The sequence below is a fragment of the Cyprinodon variegatus genome, unplaced genomic scaffold (genome assembly GCF_000732505.1).
Source record: "Cyprinodon variegatus isolate N-32 unplaced genomic scaffold, C_variegatus-1.0 Scaffold245, whole genome shotgun sequence".
Lineage (NCBI taxonomy): Eukaryota > Metazoa > Chordata > Actinopteri > Cyprinodontiformes > Cyprinodontidae > Cyprinodon > Cyprinodon variegatus.
In genome coordinates this window covers 355,878-371,957 of record NW_015150698.1, presented here as the reverse complement: position 1 = coordinate 371,957, position 16,080 = coordinate 355,878, and the positions used below count along the sequence as shown (strand labels likewise).

The 16,080-nt window shown below is 35.4% G+C and overlaps 2 protein-coding genes across 3 annotated transcripts; both read right to left on the bottom strand.

Annotated features, from left to right (window-relative positions):
• Positions 1-692: 692 nt before the first annotated feature.
• LOC107089263 (tumor necrosis factor ligand superfamily member 6-like) lies at positions 693-2,916 on the bottom strand. Its single transcript, XM_015381947.1, has 4 exons — positions 2,549-2,916; positions 2,171-2,198; positions 1,979-2,071; positions 693-1,892 (listed from the first exon to the last, which is right to left on the bottom strand). Exons 1-4 carry the CDS (start codon positions 2,768-2,770, stop codon positions 1,513-1,515), a joined length of 723 nt encoding a protein of 240 aa, XP_015237433.1. The 5' UTR covers positions 2,771-2,916; the 3' UTR covers positions 693-1,512.
• Positions 2,917-5,220: 2,304 nt separating this feature from the next.
• Positions 5,221-15,628, bottom strand: LOC107089265 (pinopsin-like). 2 transcript variants are annotated; one of them, XM_015381948.1, is made up of 4 exons: positions 15,256-15,628; positions 12,055-12,383; positions 7,144-7,377; positions 5,221-5,467 (listed from the first exon to the last, which is right to left on the bottom strand). In XM_015381948.1, the coding sequence occupies exons 1-4, from the start codon at positions 15,626-15,628 to the stop codon at positions 5,243-5,245; spliced, it is 1,161 nt and encodes a 386-aa protein (XP_015237434.1). In that variant the 3' UTR covers positions 5,221-5,242. The 2 variants fall into 2 exon arrangements, with proteins under 2 accessions (XP_015237434.1, XP_015237435.1); XM_015381949.1 differs by having other exon boundaries at positions 12,055-12,356.
• Between the last annotated feature and the right edge of the window lie 452 nt (positions 15,629-16,080).

The window sequence follows — 16,080 nt, the reverse complement described above, 5'->3', positions numbered from 1 at the left end:
CTTATCCTGATTTTATTATGAAACACACTTTGATACACCTTTACAAAATAAAGAATAATAACACTGAAAAAACTATTGAAATATGAATAACTGATTTTTTCTTCAGTTTAGGAGATAAGTGAGACACTTTTCCAATGGAACAAGAAAATTTGCATTTAAATAAGGTAAAAACAATTGCTTTGTCTTATTTCAAGTGCATTTTATCTATCTTATTTTAAGAGTAAAAATACTCATTCCATTGGCAGATCATCTTATTTACCTACTCAAATTAAGGGTATATACACTTAATTTAAGAAATGCTGACATATTTCTAGTTCGGTTTTACAGTGAAATAAGACATTCTGAGCCTGGTCATTCATACATGATCGTAATGACTCTCTATATAAATGTTTATAATTGTTTTTTAACACATGGAATAAATGTTTTATTAATCTCAAGCGTTTTAAAGAATCTCTGCAGCGTGGAATTATCCTGCTGGGATATGCTTGCCCAAATTCCTGTAATTGCAGTGAATACAGTCCCTTTGCTTGCTCTGTCCATTTTTGCAGATCTGTAGGAAACATGATTGATTCACCACTGACATAACTTTGCAATCTAAAGAAAAATGCTATAAGCTCAAGTTCCTTCCAACGCCGTGTCTTGCTGCTCTAAAAGTAATGTCAACCAAAATGTAGCACTGGGGATATATGAAGAAACCAAAGGAGGAATTAAAACATTTAAGGGCAATGATGCGGTATCACAGACAAGACAAGGGTCTCTAAAGTTTCCTGGATCTGCTTCAGAGCTGCTCCTTGAACAGATGTCTGAATAGTCTCAGAAGCTTTTCACATCATCTCCATGAACTGCTGCCATCCAGCAAACCCTTCAGCAGGAAAAACTACCAGGCTGTTTTTTTATGTTTTTCCCACGTGGTTCTTCTCTGTTTTAGAAAGTCAAAGAATAAATTGGTAAACCTAAATGAAGTTGCCGATTAATGGGAAAATATTACCCAATGACAAACAAAGATGGCCTCATTAGATTTCTAGAGATGCTTTCCATCTTTAGGGCATTTTTGGTTTTTGTTGGCTGCCCTAGAAAATCAAAACCACAGTGGTTCATTCTGAGCAAGAGGAAGCAGTTTATCTGCTTTGTGTCATTAAAAACTGTTGGTTTTTTTCACTCTCAAATGCTCAGTTTTCTTCTGAAGAAATATTCTACCAGAGCCCGCTGTAACTGCAATCCTAAATTTAAACCGCAAGGATGTTGATTCTTGAAATGGACAAAAAAACAAAAGCCAAACAGATTATTTTAGATTGTATACAAAAATATTTTAAATATAATTCATCTTACATAAATAAATAAAAAGTAATCATTGACAAAAATAAGGACACAATATATTTAATAAATTATAGTTTGTAAATGTGTCTATGTCACAAAACAGGTACGTTGATCCACTCCTTTGAGTATTCTTAGTATCTATATCCCATCCATAGTCGCAGATCCCTCTTTTGGAGTCCTGGTGCATTGTGGGTCCTACACCTTATACATCCCAAAGCTTATTGCAGAGATATCATAGTCCACAAGTGAGCGGTCCTCCACCCAGATGCTGAGCTGGTTTCCTCTTTCCAGCTCAATCATGTCCTGCTGTGTGGCTGTGCACATATGAGGGTTGGACCCAGATTTCATATCGTTGTTGAGGCTGCAGTAGGCGATCATCACTGATTTCTCCTCTTCCTCCTCGCTCTTCCTCAGCTTGACCAAGCTGACCAGCGGGGTGATGGAGCTTCCCTTGGAGAATGTCACCTTGGAGTAGACAAAGTAGATGCCAGGCTCAAGGATAGTCAGCCAGCTGTTGTGGAAGTAGTTGATGTTCTTAAAAACTGAGTGCTGCATGTCCCACTCGATATAACCAGCTAGAAAGAAAAAGTTAAAAGATTCAAGCAAACGTTGAAATATACTCTTAGAATGGAAGTTTAATAAGAAATGTGAATTTTCTTACATCGATCCCCATATAGAGTGGATGAATTCTTCACTACCATGGATGCTAGGGCTCTGTAGGTTGTTTCTTGTTTTCCAATGGGGGGAGCACCAACTGGAAAAGGGAAAAAAAAACAAATGCATGTCAAGTTTCTTTATCTGTCTTTTCTCTCTAGAGAAACAAATACAGCTCTAATCAGTAAAATCAATGTACCTCTTCCTTGTGGCGAGGAGTAGGTTGCCTGAAAGAACAAGAAAAAAAGATATATATCAAAAGAGCAACAGACAAAAACAATTTCCCCCATGCTGTATTAGATCTACTTTTACAGAACGCTGAAGAAGGGGGGAAGAAAACAAATGCATGAGGTGTGATGTTTGTGTCATATTTAGAGGAGGATTTCCTGTGCATTTAACACAAAATTGTACATGAGAGCAAACGCTTGAATCCGTATCAGTACCTGCCTCATATGTTATTGGCTTCTGATTGTTATTTAAAAAAGGAGATTTAAACATGGTGCTCAGCTAAAGACTAATATAAAAGTAATTTTTTTCTGTATTAAATAAAAAAAACAAGAACAAATGTGCTACTTACTTGTGAAATTTGTCTTTCATTGTAGTAAAGATAAAAAAATCCTACAACAGATAGGAACAATTGCAGCACCACCACACAAACCAAAAAGCGCAGAAGACTTTTGCTTTGGCCTGGTGAAGGAAGAGGAGCTGGGATGAGGACCGGCTGAGATCTGCCAAGGCGAGGAGGCACTGGTGGAGGCGCCTGAGGCAGCGCCACGCTGGTCTGGTAGGTGTTGATCATGATGGAGGGGAACGGCAAAACCCAGAGAGGCCTGTCGCCCCTGACATCCCATGCGCTTCTGAGCAGATGCTCCCTGAAGCAGATGAGTTTTACTGCATGTACTTCCTGGAAGCTTTGAGCCCTTCAGAAGTGTGAGAGATATGACCTTTGGTTAAGAGTGTGTTGTGTGAAATACATCATATGCAGTCTTGTTTCCTGCATGTCACTTCCATGTATTGCAGAGTTAGTTTGTATTACTCAGGAAAACCAGCACTCAAAAAAAAAAAAAAACTATTTATAGGTTATTGTAAAATGTTGCTCAGCAGAGAGCTTCCTCAATGGGTCAATTTTAAAACAGGTCTTCAAAAAGATATGTTATTTAGGTTTTTGTTTTATACCAGTGAGCTTTTATGATCACCACAGCAGCAATTTTCACATTAATCATCTAACTATATTTGAAAGGAGTAGAAAAATCTGCAACGTTGGTTTCTGCAATATGTTGCACACTGGTGTGCATCGGTGCACATTTTCATGCCATTTAGAATTTTGTACAACTACATTTATATACAGGCAGGGTTTTTTTCAGTTTGAAGTTATTCTGTAAATCTTTTTTGTTGTTGTTTTTTTTGGTTAGAAGTGAAGAAAAAACGCATTCTATAATATATTATCAAAATCTTTTGATAAATAATCAAAGGTAAATGGCACCCCCTACCCACTGACTGCTGGAATCCGGTCAGACGATACTGCAACCCTAAACAGGATGTAGAAGTCATAGATAATTTTATAATCAACTGGATTTTGTGTCTTTTTTTCCCCCAAGATGTCCAGCAAATCATTCTTAAATTTTTTTATATATCAAAACTCCTTATTGATGGACTTAGCCATCTGAAACTCCATGGTTAGGAAACACTGCAGATCCTCCGTTCTTGTTGTTTAGGACCGGTGAGGACCCCACACACTGTGATTAATCTTCAGATTTATGAAACAAAGCTGCTGGTTTAGCTTCCCATACATAACAGGCTGTGTATGGGAATCACTACTTCACCACAGTATATTGGTTGTGGTAGAAACAGTAAGGCTACAGTGAACCATCTGAATGTGAGACAGTTTCACTGTTGCTAATTGGATGTTGCATGCAACAGTAGAGCTGTTATAGTGTGACTTAGACTGACAAGAATTGATGGTTTTTGGTCTACAAGTTTTGTTCATAAAATTGTCCCCATATTGACTAAGTTTTTTTCTTCCAAGGTTTGAAAGAATTATTTTTGTTGTTGTTGTTTTTTAAAAGCACCTAAACATTTTGAATATTTTCCTTTCTAACATCTTAAATGTAAATTTCTACCCAAAATGATTCTTACACTGATGTGATTAGATTGGTTAAAATGAAACCTACTCTTTTTTTTTTCTTTTATATGCAAATGTAGCATTTAAAAAAATAAGAACATGTTTATTGCAATAATGTTTATTTTTCTTTTAAGTGGATATAATTTTCTATAAATTTGAATGTGGTCTAACATTTTAAAGTTCATTGAAAAAGAAATGGCCAACGAAGGAAAACATAAGCAATGGCTAAACTGAGAATATCACTTAATCCTAATATAAACCATTATTTTTGCATATGAAGAATAAAAAAAACATAATGCTATCTTTATTTTAGAAAAGAAAAAAAGAAAAAAACAAGCTACTGCATTTGCATCTGTGATTGAATCCATTGACCCTGATTGAAAAGAAAAAAAAGATACCATGAGTAAACATGAGCAATGTGCAACTTTCATTGCATGAGTGCAATACAGTTTTCTGCACGTGTCTGAACACTTAGTGTTTAATTATAGCATCATATCTACCCTTAGAATATAACTTAGTGAAGTGAGTAGAGCGATGGTTTATGTTGACACATTTTATTGTGTATCATAGTTTCCCCCTAGTGGTTAAGAATATTCTCAATGTCAGTAAAATAACACTGCAGAGTTTGCATTCATTCTGGTATTATAAATTGATTAACTAACTAAATGTTAATGGATCCATTATTAGGCTTAAGCACCAAATGTTTAAAATTTGATAAACTTGACACGTTTGTAACCCAGAAAAATTATAAAATGGCTTTTGGTCCTTTGACAAAAATCAACAGTGTTTTTTTTTATTATTATTTTTTTTTATCAGGAATCATAATGTGTTAACACTTTCTTTATTTGTACTAATGTGTTCACACACACCTGCAGTGTGACAAATACAATTTAACGGAGAAACTCAAATGTAACAGGAAGAGAGGCTGCAAATACATATGATCCCTTTGGTTTCTTGTGCAAGCTTCTTATGCGGCAATATTGCACCTGAATGTTTGTAATAATTCTGGAGAAGTCTTTAGTTTTAAAAAACTTCTTGGCAAATAGCTGTCTTCTTCTACAGAATGATTAAAGGATAATATAGGAATTAATAATAATAAAGACTTTAACAAATGGAAACCAGGCAATTGAAAATGTAATAATGAATGTTTCATGGTGTGTAATGGACAAACAGGATGTTTTTGTCACTGCGGTGGCTGCAGGGAGTAGTTTTTCTGGTGCTGCAGAGGAACTGAGGCTGTGTTGGGCTGGAGGAGGTTTGTTTCCGACCATCAAAGGCATCTGACTTCTGAATTCTTGGAGCTGGCTTTTCCGCTCCTTGAACAGAGTGTGGTTCCCCGCTGCACTTTACAAAGGCAACGAAGCACCTGTAAAACTGTGGGAAATACAAAATCAGCCTGATGAACATCTTGTTAAAAGCACCTAAACAGGGAAAATACATCATCATGTTAAAAAGGGAAGTTTACAGTCATTTGTTCATTTATAGTTTGGAAAAATAACTGCATAATTTGCCTTTCAAGAGCCTGTTTTAATCGTTGACAGTGGTTTTAATAGATTTTCAGCCTATTTGTAGTTTTTCTTCACCACTTAATATTTAAATTCACCATTTTCAGTCATCTTTTTATCTGGTCATGACAAAAAATTGTTCACTGTAGCCAAATAAAGAACTGAAGGACAAAGTGAAGTCAAAAGGCAACACAGTGGAAAAGGGATAAAATTTGATTTAATTTAAATCATATTTGATTTTCAAGTCCCACAATCCTTTATTCTATCAAACTTCTTGGATAAAAGATAAAAGTACCATTTTCATTTCCATGAAACTAAGTTCCTATTGATTATTTTTTCATGGATTCAGACAAATTGTGCATCAAAACAAGACTTAGCTAATTTTAATTTTATGTAACGTCTCAATGGTTGGGTTTCAGAATATTTCAGTATATATATAGGATTTATAGATTTAAAAGAAATTCTACAGAGAATGATCAAGAGCTGGACTTTAAAATCGAAAAAACAACTGATGTATCTACAGAAAATCTATGAAAACCTTTAAGAAAGACTTGAGAAGTCTTGATAACACTTGTCAGACTTAAAAGACGAAGAAAAGGGGAATGAAAGAGAACTAATCATATCCTAGCAGCCTTCTTGAGAAGTCTCCTTTGTTAAAAAACTGTTTTAGTTTTATTTGGTATTGCTCATTCAATGATGGGAGCAGATTTAAACATTCAAAATTATCTAATAAATATATTCTGACACTTTTGACAAATTAAAGCAGGGATGTTATATATTTTATAATTTCCCTAACAAAGTTTTCCCCTCACCAATTGGGATTTTTTTTTTTTGTAAAATGAAAAATCCAGAACCTGGGTCACATTTTATTATTCCTTCATTATACATACATATATATAGAAAGTGATAAGGCTTTGTGTTCAGAGTCCTTAACCCTCATAGCCTTATTGTTATAGTGCTAACAATAGCCTTCAGACATCATCCTATGTGTAAACAAAATATTATTGAACAAGCAGCACTATGCATACCAAAGAACAAGGGCAAGGGGGGCAGGAACAAAGTCCTGGAGATCTATAATGCAGGTTTAGGTTCAACTGAGTGGCTCTGAATAATTTTGGATAAAAACCAATGAAGAACAAAGTAGTACTCTTAAAAACCGTTTATGATAATAACAGTTTTTTTTTTTCATTTTTTTTTAAAGAAAAGCTGTATAAAATACATTCCCACAACAGAATGATACTGAAATCATAGGTAATACATCTTTTAAGAACTTTATTTTTTTCGTCATGCACTTTTTTTGTTACCTTTTCCCACATGCAAAGTGTATCCATCCTCTTTTTATTTGCTTTCCTTAGTCTAAAACCTAAAAATACCATAAATGATGGAACTAACCGAAGTTTGTGCTTTTAAAATGACATGTGAAAAAGTTCAAGCACTATTCGTCATCAAGTTTCTCTTGGAAAGCTGTTTTCTGTTATCTGTCATTGTTTTAAAGATTCTCCTATTTAGAGAAAACCCTTTTAATGATTGTCCCTGAGCTCTTACCTGGTTATTGAAGAATACATAGATAATCGGATTGACCACCGTGCTAAACTTGGCAAGGATGGAGGGCACCACACTGGCCAGGGGAGTGATGAGCCCAGTCCTACCAAAGGTGGCCATCAGCGCTGTGATGCCATAGGGCATCCAGCACAGCATGTAGCAGGACACCATGGACAACACCATGAGCAGAATGTGTTGCTCTCTACGCTGAGCCGCCAGTAGATTAACCTTACCGACCTGGAGCCAGGAAAAAGAGAAAAAGACTAATCAAGCGATACAGAGTTCAACTTTAAGACTTTTTTTTGCCATTAGTTTTACATAATTTGACAGATTTAAAACTTCCTGTTTGTATAGTTTGTTGATTTAGTGCCATCCAGTGGTAATGAAAAGAATAACACAAAGATAATGAATCTGTAATCCTATTCTTTAATTGTCACTTTGGATCCCTGCAGAATGGAAGGGAGCTCTATGGCGCATATAAAATTAAAAATCCTTTGCTTTCCAGTTGTTATTTAAAACTAAACACTAAGCTTTTAATTGGCTGCAGCATCCAGCTGTATCTTTTCATTTCTTTTAGATAAGTACTGTAATGCTCATGCTCCAAATGGCAGGGAGTATAGATCTATTACACTGTGAAATTGTTACGCAATTTGGGGAATACTACATAAAAAATAGATAAAAATTGCAGCTTTACTAAGCCTCCTCCTTCAAGGGTATTTTGGAAAATAGGCCATCCTTTTAAAATTGAGCTGAAATTATCTGTCTTAAAAAAGAAATTTGTAATGTGAATATAATATTTAGCTGCTTAAATAAAGGTTACATGCATTCAAATTGATTTTGTTCTCATTCAGCAGTCGGTTGGCAGAATTGGGACCTGGAATCAGACAAAGGAAATCCCCCACCACCTGCTTCTGCCATTGCTTGTACAGATTTAACACCAAGATTAATGAAAGCAGTGAAAGTAGATTTTAAGAAATTACTTCAATGAATTAAACATTTTTTTTTTATTAAAAAGTGCTTTAATATGGATACAGTACAAAGTGTTATGTATTTTTGTAAGCCGGTGTAAGCGCTATAGCTTTTATTTACTCTATGAAGTACTGTAATCTCATCTATGTTGGCACATTTAATCCACAACAATCTAGGCTTTGAATGTTGAATCTTTGCATGAATGTTCCTGCAGTTTCTGGAATTTATTTTTTTTTCCCCCTTTAGGTTTGGTATACCGCACTGAGCTGTTAAATCAAGCCGAGGACATGCAGATTTGTTACACTGACCCTTACTATCAAACACTTTCATTTGAAAGGATTGAGCTTTGCAGAGGAATTTGTACAGGTTCTTAATAGATGATTTTTTTAAATTAGAAGATAAAATATAGCAACTTTTCAAGCTGAACCAATGAATTTAAAGTTGATTTCTTATTATAGCTGTTAATAATTTTGATACTTCAGAAAAAAGGAGACATTTAATAGTTGTAAACAACCATAACTAGAAGTGTTGTCCATCTAAACTGTGTGCTGTTTTACTGCAACTGAAGACAAGATAATCTAAATAAAAATAAAATCTAATATCTTCTAAACAGATTTATATAAACTTCTTTCTTTCTTTCTTTCTGCTGCAAGAGCACATTATCCAACAGGCATATTTTTAGGCACAATCTAAAACATCCCCTTGCAAACAGCTCTAAGAAAAGCCCCTGACTTGCTTTGGTGCTGATAATCTAATGATGTCTGCTGGACCCTTTTTACGCTCCGACTCCCCTGCAAAGACAGATTCTAGAAAAAAGAAACATGCTTGTATAATATTGGGTATCCAATGGTAACAGGTAGCTCACTGGGTCTAAAAATACCATCTGGGTGATTCATTCATAACAGTAGTGGTAGCAAAGAGCAACTTAGAGCCCTTAATTACCAATTATGGAAATGATTGACATGTTTATATTAAACTCAATAAAGGCAGCTACCTGAAACTAACAAGGAATCATTGCAGAGCGCAAGGTCGCTTTCCCTAAATAAAATCTTGCCTCTTTCCTTCTCCTGCTGGATGAATTGATTTACAGATTGTAAACACACACCAGCGGCCTCTTCAGTGCTTTTGCCTTGATGAAGGAAACGTCAGACAGACACCACCTAAACTCAGACACACACGTTTCCGTTTATTACAAGTAAGTAGGAAGAAAAACACTTTAGCTACGAAGGTGGATAACAACAATGGAAGCTTTTGTGGGAAATATTCCCTTGAAAATTACAGCTTTTGTTTGAGCTATGTATGTTTTCAATGAACTGAAAATTTACATTTTATTCAGTTCTGATTGCTTAAGTCTTTAGGTATTGATATGATGTGCATGATTATGCGATACAATTGAGCTGCTCAGAGATACAGCAATGGTGTATTTCTGAAAACTCTGCTCAGAAGGTTTGCTTTTCCTTTAAGGTGAAGAAGCAGCTTTTTACTGCAACATTTATATTATTCTCATTGTAGATCATGGAGACCTATTTAGTGGCCTTTAATTGTGGGCAGTCTAAGGCACACATGTGCACTTATCATGACATCTAATCAGCATCATGATATGGCACACCTGTGAGGTGGGATAGGTTATCTCAGCAAAGGTGAAGTGCTCACTATCACAGATTTAGACTGGTTTGTGAAGAATATTTATCCTGTATGTGGAAAAAGTTGTACATCTTTGTGTTCATATCATAAAAAATGGGAGCAAAGCAGATGTGTTGCATTTATATTTTTGTTGAGTATAGTTTGATGGTTAATTACGCCCTTTATTTTCTTAACCAAAGTTGAGGGTATTTCAAAGCTTATCTATCCCTGTCACTCAATATTTATTTCTTCTCAGAATATCAAGGCTAACTCCATAATTATCCATTTGTTATGGAAAAACAAAATACATTATATGAAAAGATAACAGCTAGTTGAAAGTCATGATATGCAAGAAATGAATGCTCTAGATTTTAAAGCATTGGCCAAAGCAACCTTAAAATAAATGGTCAAAAACCATTGTGAGAAAAAAGAATTCCACATGGTTCCACATTCCAAATTTTTTACTTACAAAAACTGGGAGGAATATAATTTTTATTGGTTTGTGATTGGGGGTTATTAAACCACTACATTTATCTAAATACCACAAACAAATGCTGCAGTTTTGAAAGTTAATATTTAACCATATCCTTTTATCCCATAATTTCACCCTATGGAATAACAGAACAACTGTACATTGTTCTGTTAATACTGTATATATTGTTTGTAAATACTGTATGAAAAGCATTTTCATACAGTCTTAGTTGGATAAAATATATTTGTAAATGATTTATTGGACAAAAATAACACTGTTTGGACACACTGAGCCTGGTTCTGCTGGAGGTTTCTTCCTGTTAAAAGGGGGTTTTTCCTCTCCACTGTCGCTACAAGCATGCTTAGTGTGTGGGATTGCCTTCAAGAGTCGATAAAATAAACTTGTTTTCTTTAGATAGAAAACTTTGAATCAATTTGACTGTATGATCTGGTGAATTGTAACGTGCCTTGAGATGACATGTGTTGTGAAATGGCACTATATATATAAACAGAATTGAAATGGCTAATTATTAACTGTCTCTTTAAATTACATTTTGAAAAAAATTAAACTGTAATTCTATTCCGTATTCACTGATAAATTTGATTAAGAAAAATACACTTTTGTATTCTCGAGTAACGGTTGCACTACCAAAGTTGATGGTTAATATTGTAATCTGTTGGATGACAGGTGTAATAACAACACTACCTATGAAGGACTGAGACATTATCAACCGTGATTATAAAAGACATTCCTTTAAGACATTGCATAGTTCTAAAAACAATCTATTGATGGTTAAAGCTCACTGTTATTTTTTAGAGGGCCAATTTTTTCAGAGGTAATAGAGACTAATTGTTAACCCATGTATATTTTGTAATCAAGAAATCTAAACTATTCGTCACTTATTTTTGAATGTCGCTATTCACAGGTTGTTTTTTTGTTTTTGGAAAAAGGCCAATTTTCTTTGTTTCCTAAATGACTTTAGAGTGTACTACTGCTCCTTAACTGTATTATATTTTGTTTTAATCCTCTATGAAAGTTTGTATGGCATTCTTCTTCAATAACAACAACAATAACAAAAAAAGAACTGCAAATGTCCAGAACGCTTTACGGTATATGTCACTTTCCCTTTTCCCCATTAGTTATAAAGACGGAACTCTATTTGACTAAGTTTCCCTGAGACACTGTGGCTGTGTCCAAACACAGGCACTAACCCATGTATGAAGCACTACTGTATATACGCCATTTTATATGAGTGTCTGAACGTCTAGTGGATGACTCAAATTTCTAAAATGCACCTTAAAAAGTAGGTGGATCTGTCCAAACTGTTAGTTAACAGTGTTCACTATAAAATTCCCTATATGGTCCCTGCTCTATATAGTGATTAAGTGTTGTAGAGGTTAGGGCAGATGTTAAAACGCTACGGTCTTTACAATGGTCTTCATGGGAAATGCTGTCTCCCATCTGGCAGAACAATACAGCTTTTGTCCACTGGGGGGAGCCAAAATCGAACAAAACTGAAAGTTATTTAGTACTGCTTTCACTTTAATAAAAGATCAAAGATGATGAGTCTTATATTCCAGCAGAACTTTCTATGAGTGCCTCACTGACTTTAGAAGGATGATGGCATTTTTTTGTTTTTGTTTTTTTGTTTATTAAGTTCTTTTTCATTGAAGGTGAAACAATAAAATAAAAGAAACACAACAATAAAGGAATTAGTGAAAATGATCTGATATTAAACCGATGTGTTTGTATTAGGATTCAAATATTTTTTCACTTAGCTTTACAGTTACAAGCATAATACCAAAACTACTATGTGTTACTGTAGATGTCTCCTCTAACTTTGCACTCACCCTCCTCAAAGCTAGTAGGATTCTCCCATAAGAGTAGATCATGAGAATCAGGGGCAGCAGCAAACAGAAGATGAAAAGACACAGCACATAGGATACACTGGTGGGTGAGCGAAGGTGCCACTGGATGGAACAAGTGGTTCCAGGACCTTCTGGACCATAGCTGCTCCAACCCAGGAAGGGTGGCAGTGTCCAGAGGAGCGAGTAGACCCAGATGCCTCCAATGAAGAGCCAGGCCTTCCTGAAGTCTGAGATGTCTACCTTGGAGGATTGCAGCACAGCATTGTGGCGCTCGAAGGAGAGAACTGACAATGAAACCAGGGACACAATACCTAATAAAAAAGGTGAAAAGAGTGAAAATATTATATTATATGACTGCTTCAGTCATATAATGCGTGTCTGTAAAAGTAAATATTCATTCATTTATCTTCCAAGGCTTTCAGTTCCATCATCATAAACATGATTAAAGAAAACTTCAACGACCCATGTACGGAGGCCTTAGTCCTCGATGCGGCTGACCCGGGTTCGAATTTCACCTGTGGTCCTTTGCCGCATGTCTCTCCCAATCTCTCATACCCCCTTTCTTGTCAGCCTACTGTCAGAAAAACAAGCCACTAGAGCCTTAAAACGTAAATAAAATATATATAATAAAAATAAATAAAACTACAGTGGGAAGACTTAAAAAAACAAGATTTGAATCAAGGGATTGGGATGGGCTAATCAAAGGGCACCTCAGTCTGGTTACAATGCTCCAGCTGGACTTTAGGAGGACCATAAAAAAACTTAATGCAGAAAAAACTTAAGATGTTTGGATACAGTTCCTTTACAATGTGAGCGATAGTTATATCAAACACACCTTTCATATATCTACATAAGACATGATTAGGCATCACTCTTATGCTACACACACATAATTGTAGACCTAACAATCTATACATAAATAATCTAACCTAAATGTTGCCTCTTTGAAACACAATCTTAATGTGGTAGAAAGTTTTCAGTGCTCGTATGATCCAGAAAACTACTACATGTTTTCTGAGACTTAACTAAAGCTTCACCGTTCACAGGCTCTGGGTGATGGATCAGACAAATAGCATTTCAAAAGTGTTCATGATGCTAAAAAGAAAGAGCAAATCTGATGCTCGCTGTTGCTCATCAAGTGAAGAACATTATAGACAGACCAGTGAGCATTGAATTTAAATGAGGTAATTAATCTTTGAAATATATTTTTTATATCTTAAACATACTTTGTAAATGTTCAGTGGGTTTATATCAGCTCAATCACTTTCACTATTTAAAAACTTTAAATAAGATTTATTAGAAGTTGTTAAATTGTTGTCCGATGATTTTCAATTATGTCTTTGAAGGATATTAAGGGTCACCATTTTCTTATTACTGTTTGGTCTTGTCATTCTTTCTTTTCAACTCACGGTAATTGGAAATTTTAGTCTCAATCCCTGTTTGTTTTGGCCTTCTTCTTGATGAATCCTGTGGGCATAAAACACCTCCAGAAATTTGGTCAGCACATATTCTGCATTTTAAAGTCAGTTTCCCCAAAATTTTCAAATGATATTCCTTTACCTATCTCACTTATGCAATTAAAGTTAACTCAAAGTTATACATTGACAGTTGTTTTTTTTTTAAGAATACATTAATTTAAATGACTATCAAAAAACTATATCATTCATGGCTAGCACTATTCATTTAAGGGGCCAAAAACTTATAGATTGTGTAAATTATCTCCACTAACGCTTCAATTCAACTTGTCAAAACTGCATAAAGGAAACATTATCCTTGTTTTAAGCAATTAAACTATAACTGATGACTGTCTAATAGCAGTCACCCTTTGAATCTCATGTCATCACCTCAGATATCATGGAGAGGTTTAGCAAGTTCTCATGTCTAGTTACATTTGGTGAAAGAGCAAAAGAAGGCAATTCTAGGATTGCGATAAATGTGCAATATTCTACAGCCACTACTGGTGATTTCAGAGTTTTTGATTTGTGAAACAGAATTTATATTGTCCTCTTTTCTTTAGAAGTTTTCAAAAATTCACTGTTTTTTTTTATATTTATTTTAAATATAAAACATGGGAAATGTGTCCCAAAAGTGCTTTAACCATGCACATGAAGCAACTATATAAAATATTTTCCTTCTTTAAAGTTATTATAATTAAGTTTAACAGTTAAGTATACAGTGTGCTGTGTAATCATTTGGTTATAAAGGAACAGAGCACTGTGCTTTCCCTTTTTGTCTCACTTCAGTGCAAGTGAATGTAAAATCTGTTTGACAAAATCCATTTCAAATTTTTTACAGCTGCACCTTTTAATGCACAGGTTATAAACTATAATTTCTGTGGCAAAATGATCTGTTCTAGATTTAATACAGAAATCTTGGTTTTTTATTTATTTATTTGGGGACCCTTTCACCATATAGATGGTCTGGGAAGATATTTACAAATTGTAGAAACTAGCTGATCAGCATCTACAGGCACAGTTTACAAAGCAGCTTTGAATACCCCAGTGGAAAACCACACAATAAATGTACAGAGTATGATGGAAGTCTCAGTATACATTTCAGGTCTAATATTTAAAACATAACTACTATGCAAGAAGAAAAAAACCCTTTGCACAGAGTCATATTTTTGGTTCAAGTCCAAAAATATGACTAGTTGACAGGGATGTTTTGTGCTTTAGATTTCTAGTGTGGGAATGTAATTTTAATGACCATGGTTCCTGTAACAGAAAACTATACTGGGTCCTGAAAAAGGGGGGTTCCTGCAGTGGGAACAGATCTTAACATGGCTAACAATTTGGTGTCAGAGACAGGCCTTACCCTAAAGTTAAAGCAACATTTAAATAGTTGTTCCCAAGCACATTTAAAATCAATCTTAGCAGATGTAAACTTTAGAGAACAGTTGAACTTGTAAAAAATGTTAGACTTTTTAGGGAAGGAACAAAATAAAAAATAACGTCCAGCTTTTGAATAACACAGTTTTTGATGAGCAACGTTTAACACTCAAATTTTGTGGAAAAAAAGAAAAAGAAAAAAGAAAAGAAAGGGAAAAAAAAGATAATTCTGAGTTTATTTCACAGGGGACGTTAAAAATTAATAGGAAAACGAACAAACAAACAAAAAAAAAAAAAAAACAGGAGACACAATGGGAAAAGAAAACGCTTTAACACCTCAGTTATGATAACTTACCAAAAAGGGAATTGGCGAAGCCGTACCATTTACAGCCGAACTCTCCAATCAGCCACCTACCGCGCAGACTCGCTGCGAAGCTGAACGGCGTCCCAAAGACGCACACCAGAACGTCGCTTAGACTAATGTTCAGCAGGATGAGGTTGATGGGGGTCCTTAGAGAGCGGAACTTTGCGAAGACCAAAAGAGTCAGAGAGTTATTGAGGATCCCAGCCACTAAAATAAAGCCGAGGCAAACCGCCACCGCCGTGTGTCCGCTCCTGCTCAGCCCATCGTGGCTGTGGGGCGTCGTGGAGTTGGGCAGGGTCGCGTCGCTGCTGAAGCTGGAGCTGTCCGTGGTGCTTAAATTATAGCCCTGGAAATAGAGGACCATAGCAAAGGAGCAAGAATGCACAGGAGTTAAACAGACAGAGGGGGAGTCAGACCGCGTCTCCAAACGCTCCAGGCTGGTATTAGGGAGTTCAAAATGACCAGAGCACATCTTTATACCTGCACACATGAAATGCATAAATACTCCCACCCCTTCAGCCTGCCTGGCACAAGCACTGATGTATTTCTTTCTTTTTTTTTTTTTGTAATCTTTCATTAACTAGTATGAGTCTTTTTGATCACAACAGCCTGCATGAATAAATCCATCAAAATTGATGGCTTTCCAATTGGGAATGCGTTGCCTTTCAATGTGATGTACTTATTCGTGCAAAATTGCATCCTTACAAGTTCTATTGGGGGTCTTTGCTTTTTCATGGTAGATGTAGGTCAGATTAAGCGAGTGTCCATAATAAACTTTCAATTTCCATGTTTAGGAGGACCCAATTACTCCTGGTG

Bases quoted from the DNA above. Each gene is read 5' to 3' on its own strand.
- LOC107089265 (XM_015381948.1), bottom strand. From the start codon at position 15,628: ATGGTCCTCTATTTCCAGGGCTATAATTTAAGCACCACGGACAGCTCC. The intron at 7,378-12,054 runs GTGAGTGCAAAG...TCCTGGCTCCAG, and splicing joins TCCTACTAGCTTTGAGGAGG to GTCGGTAAGGTTAATCTACT. The intron at 5,468-7,143 runs GTAAGAGCTCAG...TATTTCCCACAG, and splicing joins ATGTATTCTTCAATAACCAG to TTTTACAGGTGCTTCGTTGC.
- LOC107089263 (XM_015381947.1), bottom strand. From the start codon at position 2,770: ATGATCAACACCTACCAGACCAGCGTGGCGCTGCCTCAGGCGCCTCCA. The intron at 2,072-2,170 runs GTACATTGATTT...TCCCTTTTCCAG, and splicing joins CTCCTCGCCACAAGGAAGAG to TTGGTGCTCCCCCCATTGGA. The intron at 1,893-1,978 runs GTAAGAAAATTC...TTTTCTTTCTAG, and splicing joins CACTCTATATGGGGATCGAT to CTGGTTATATCGAGTGGGAC.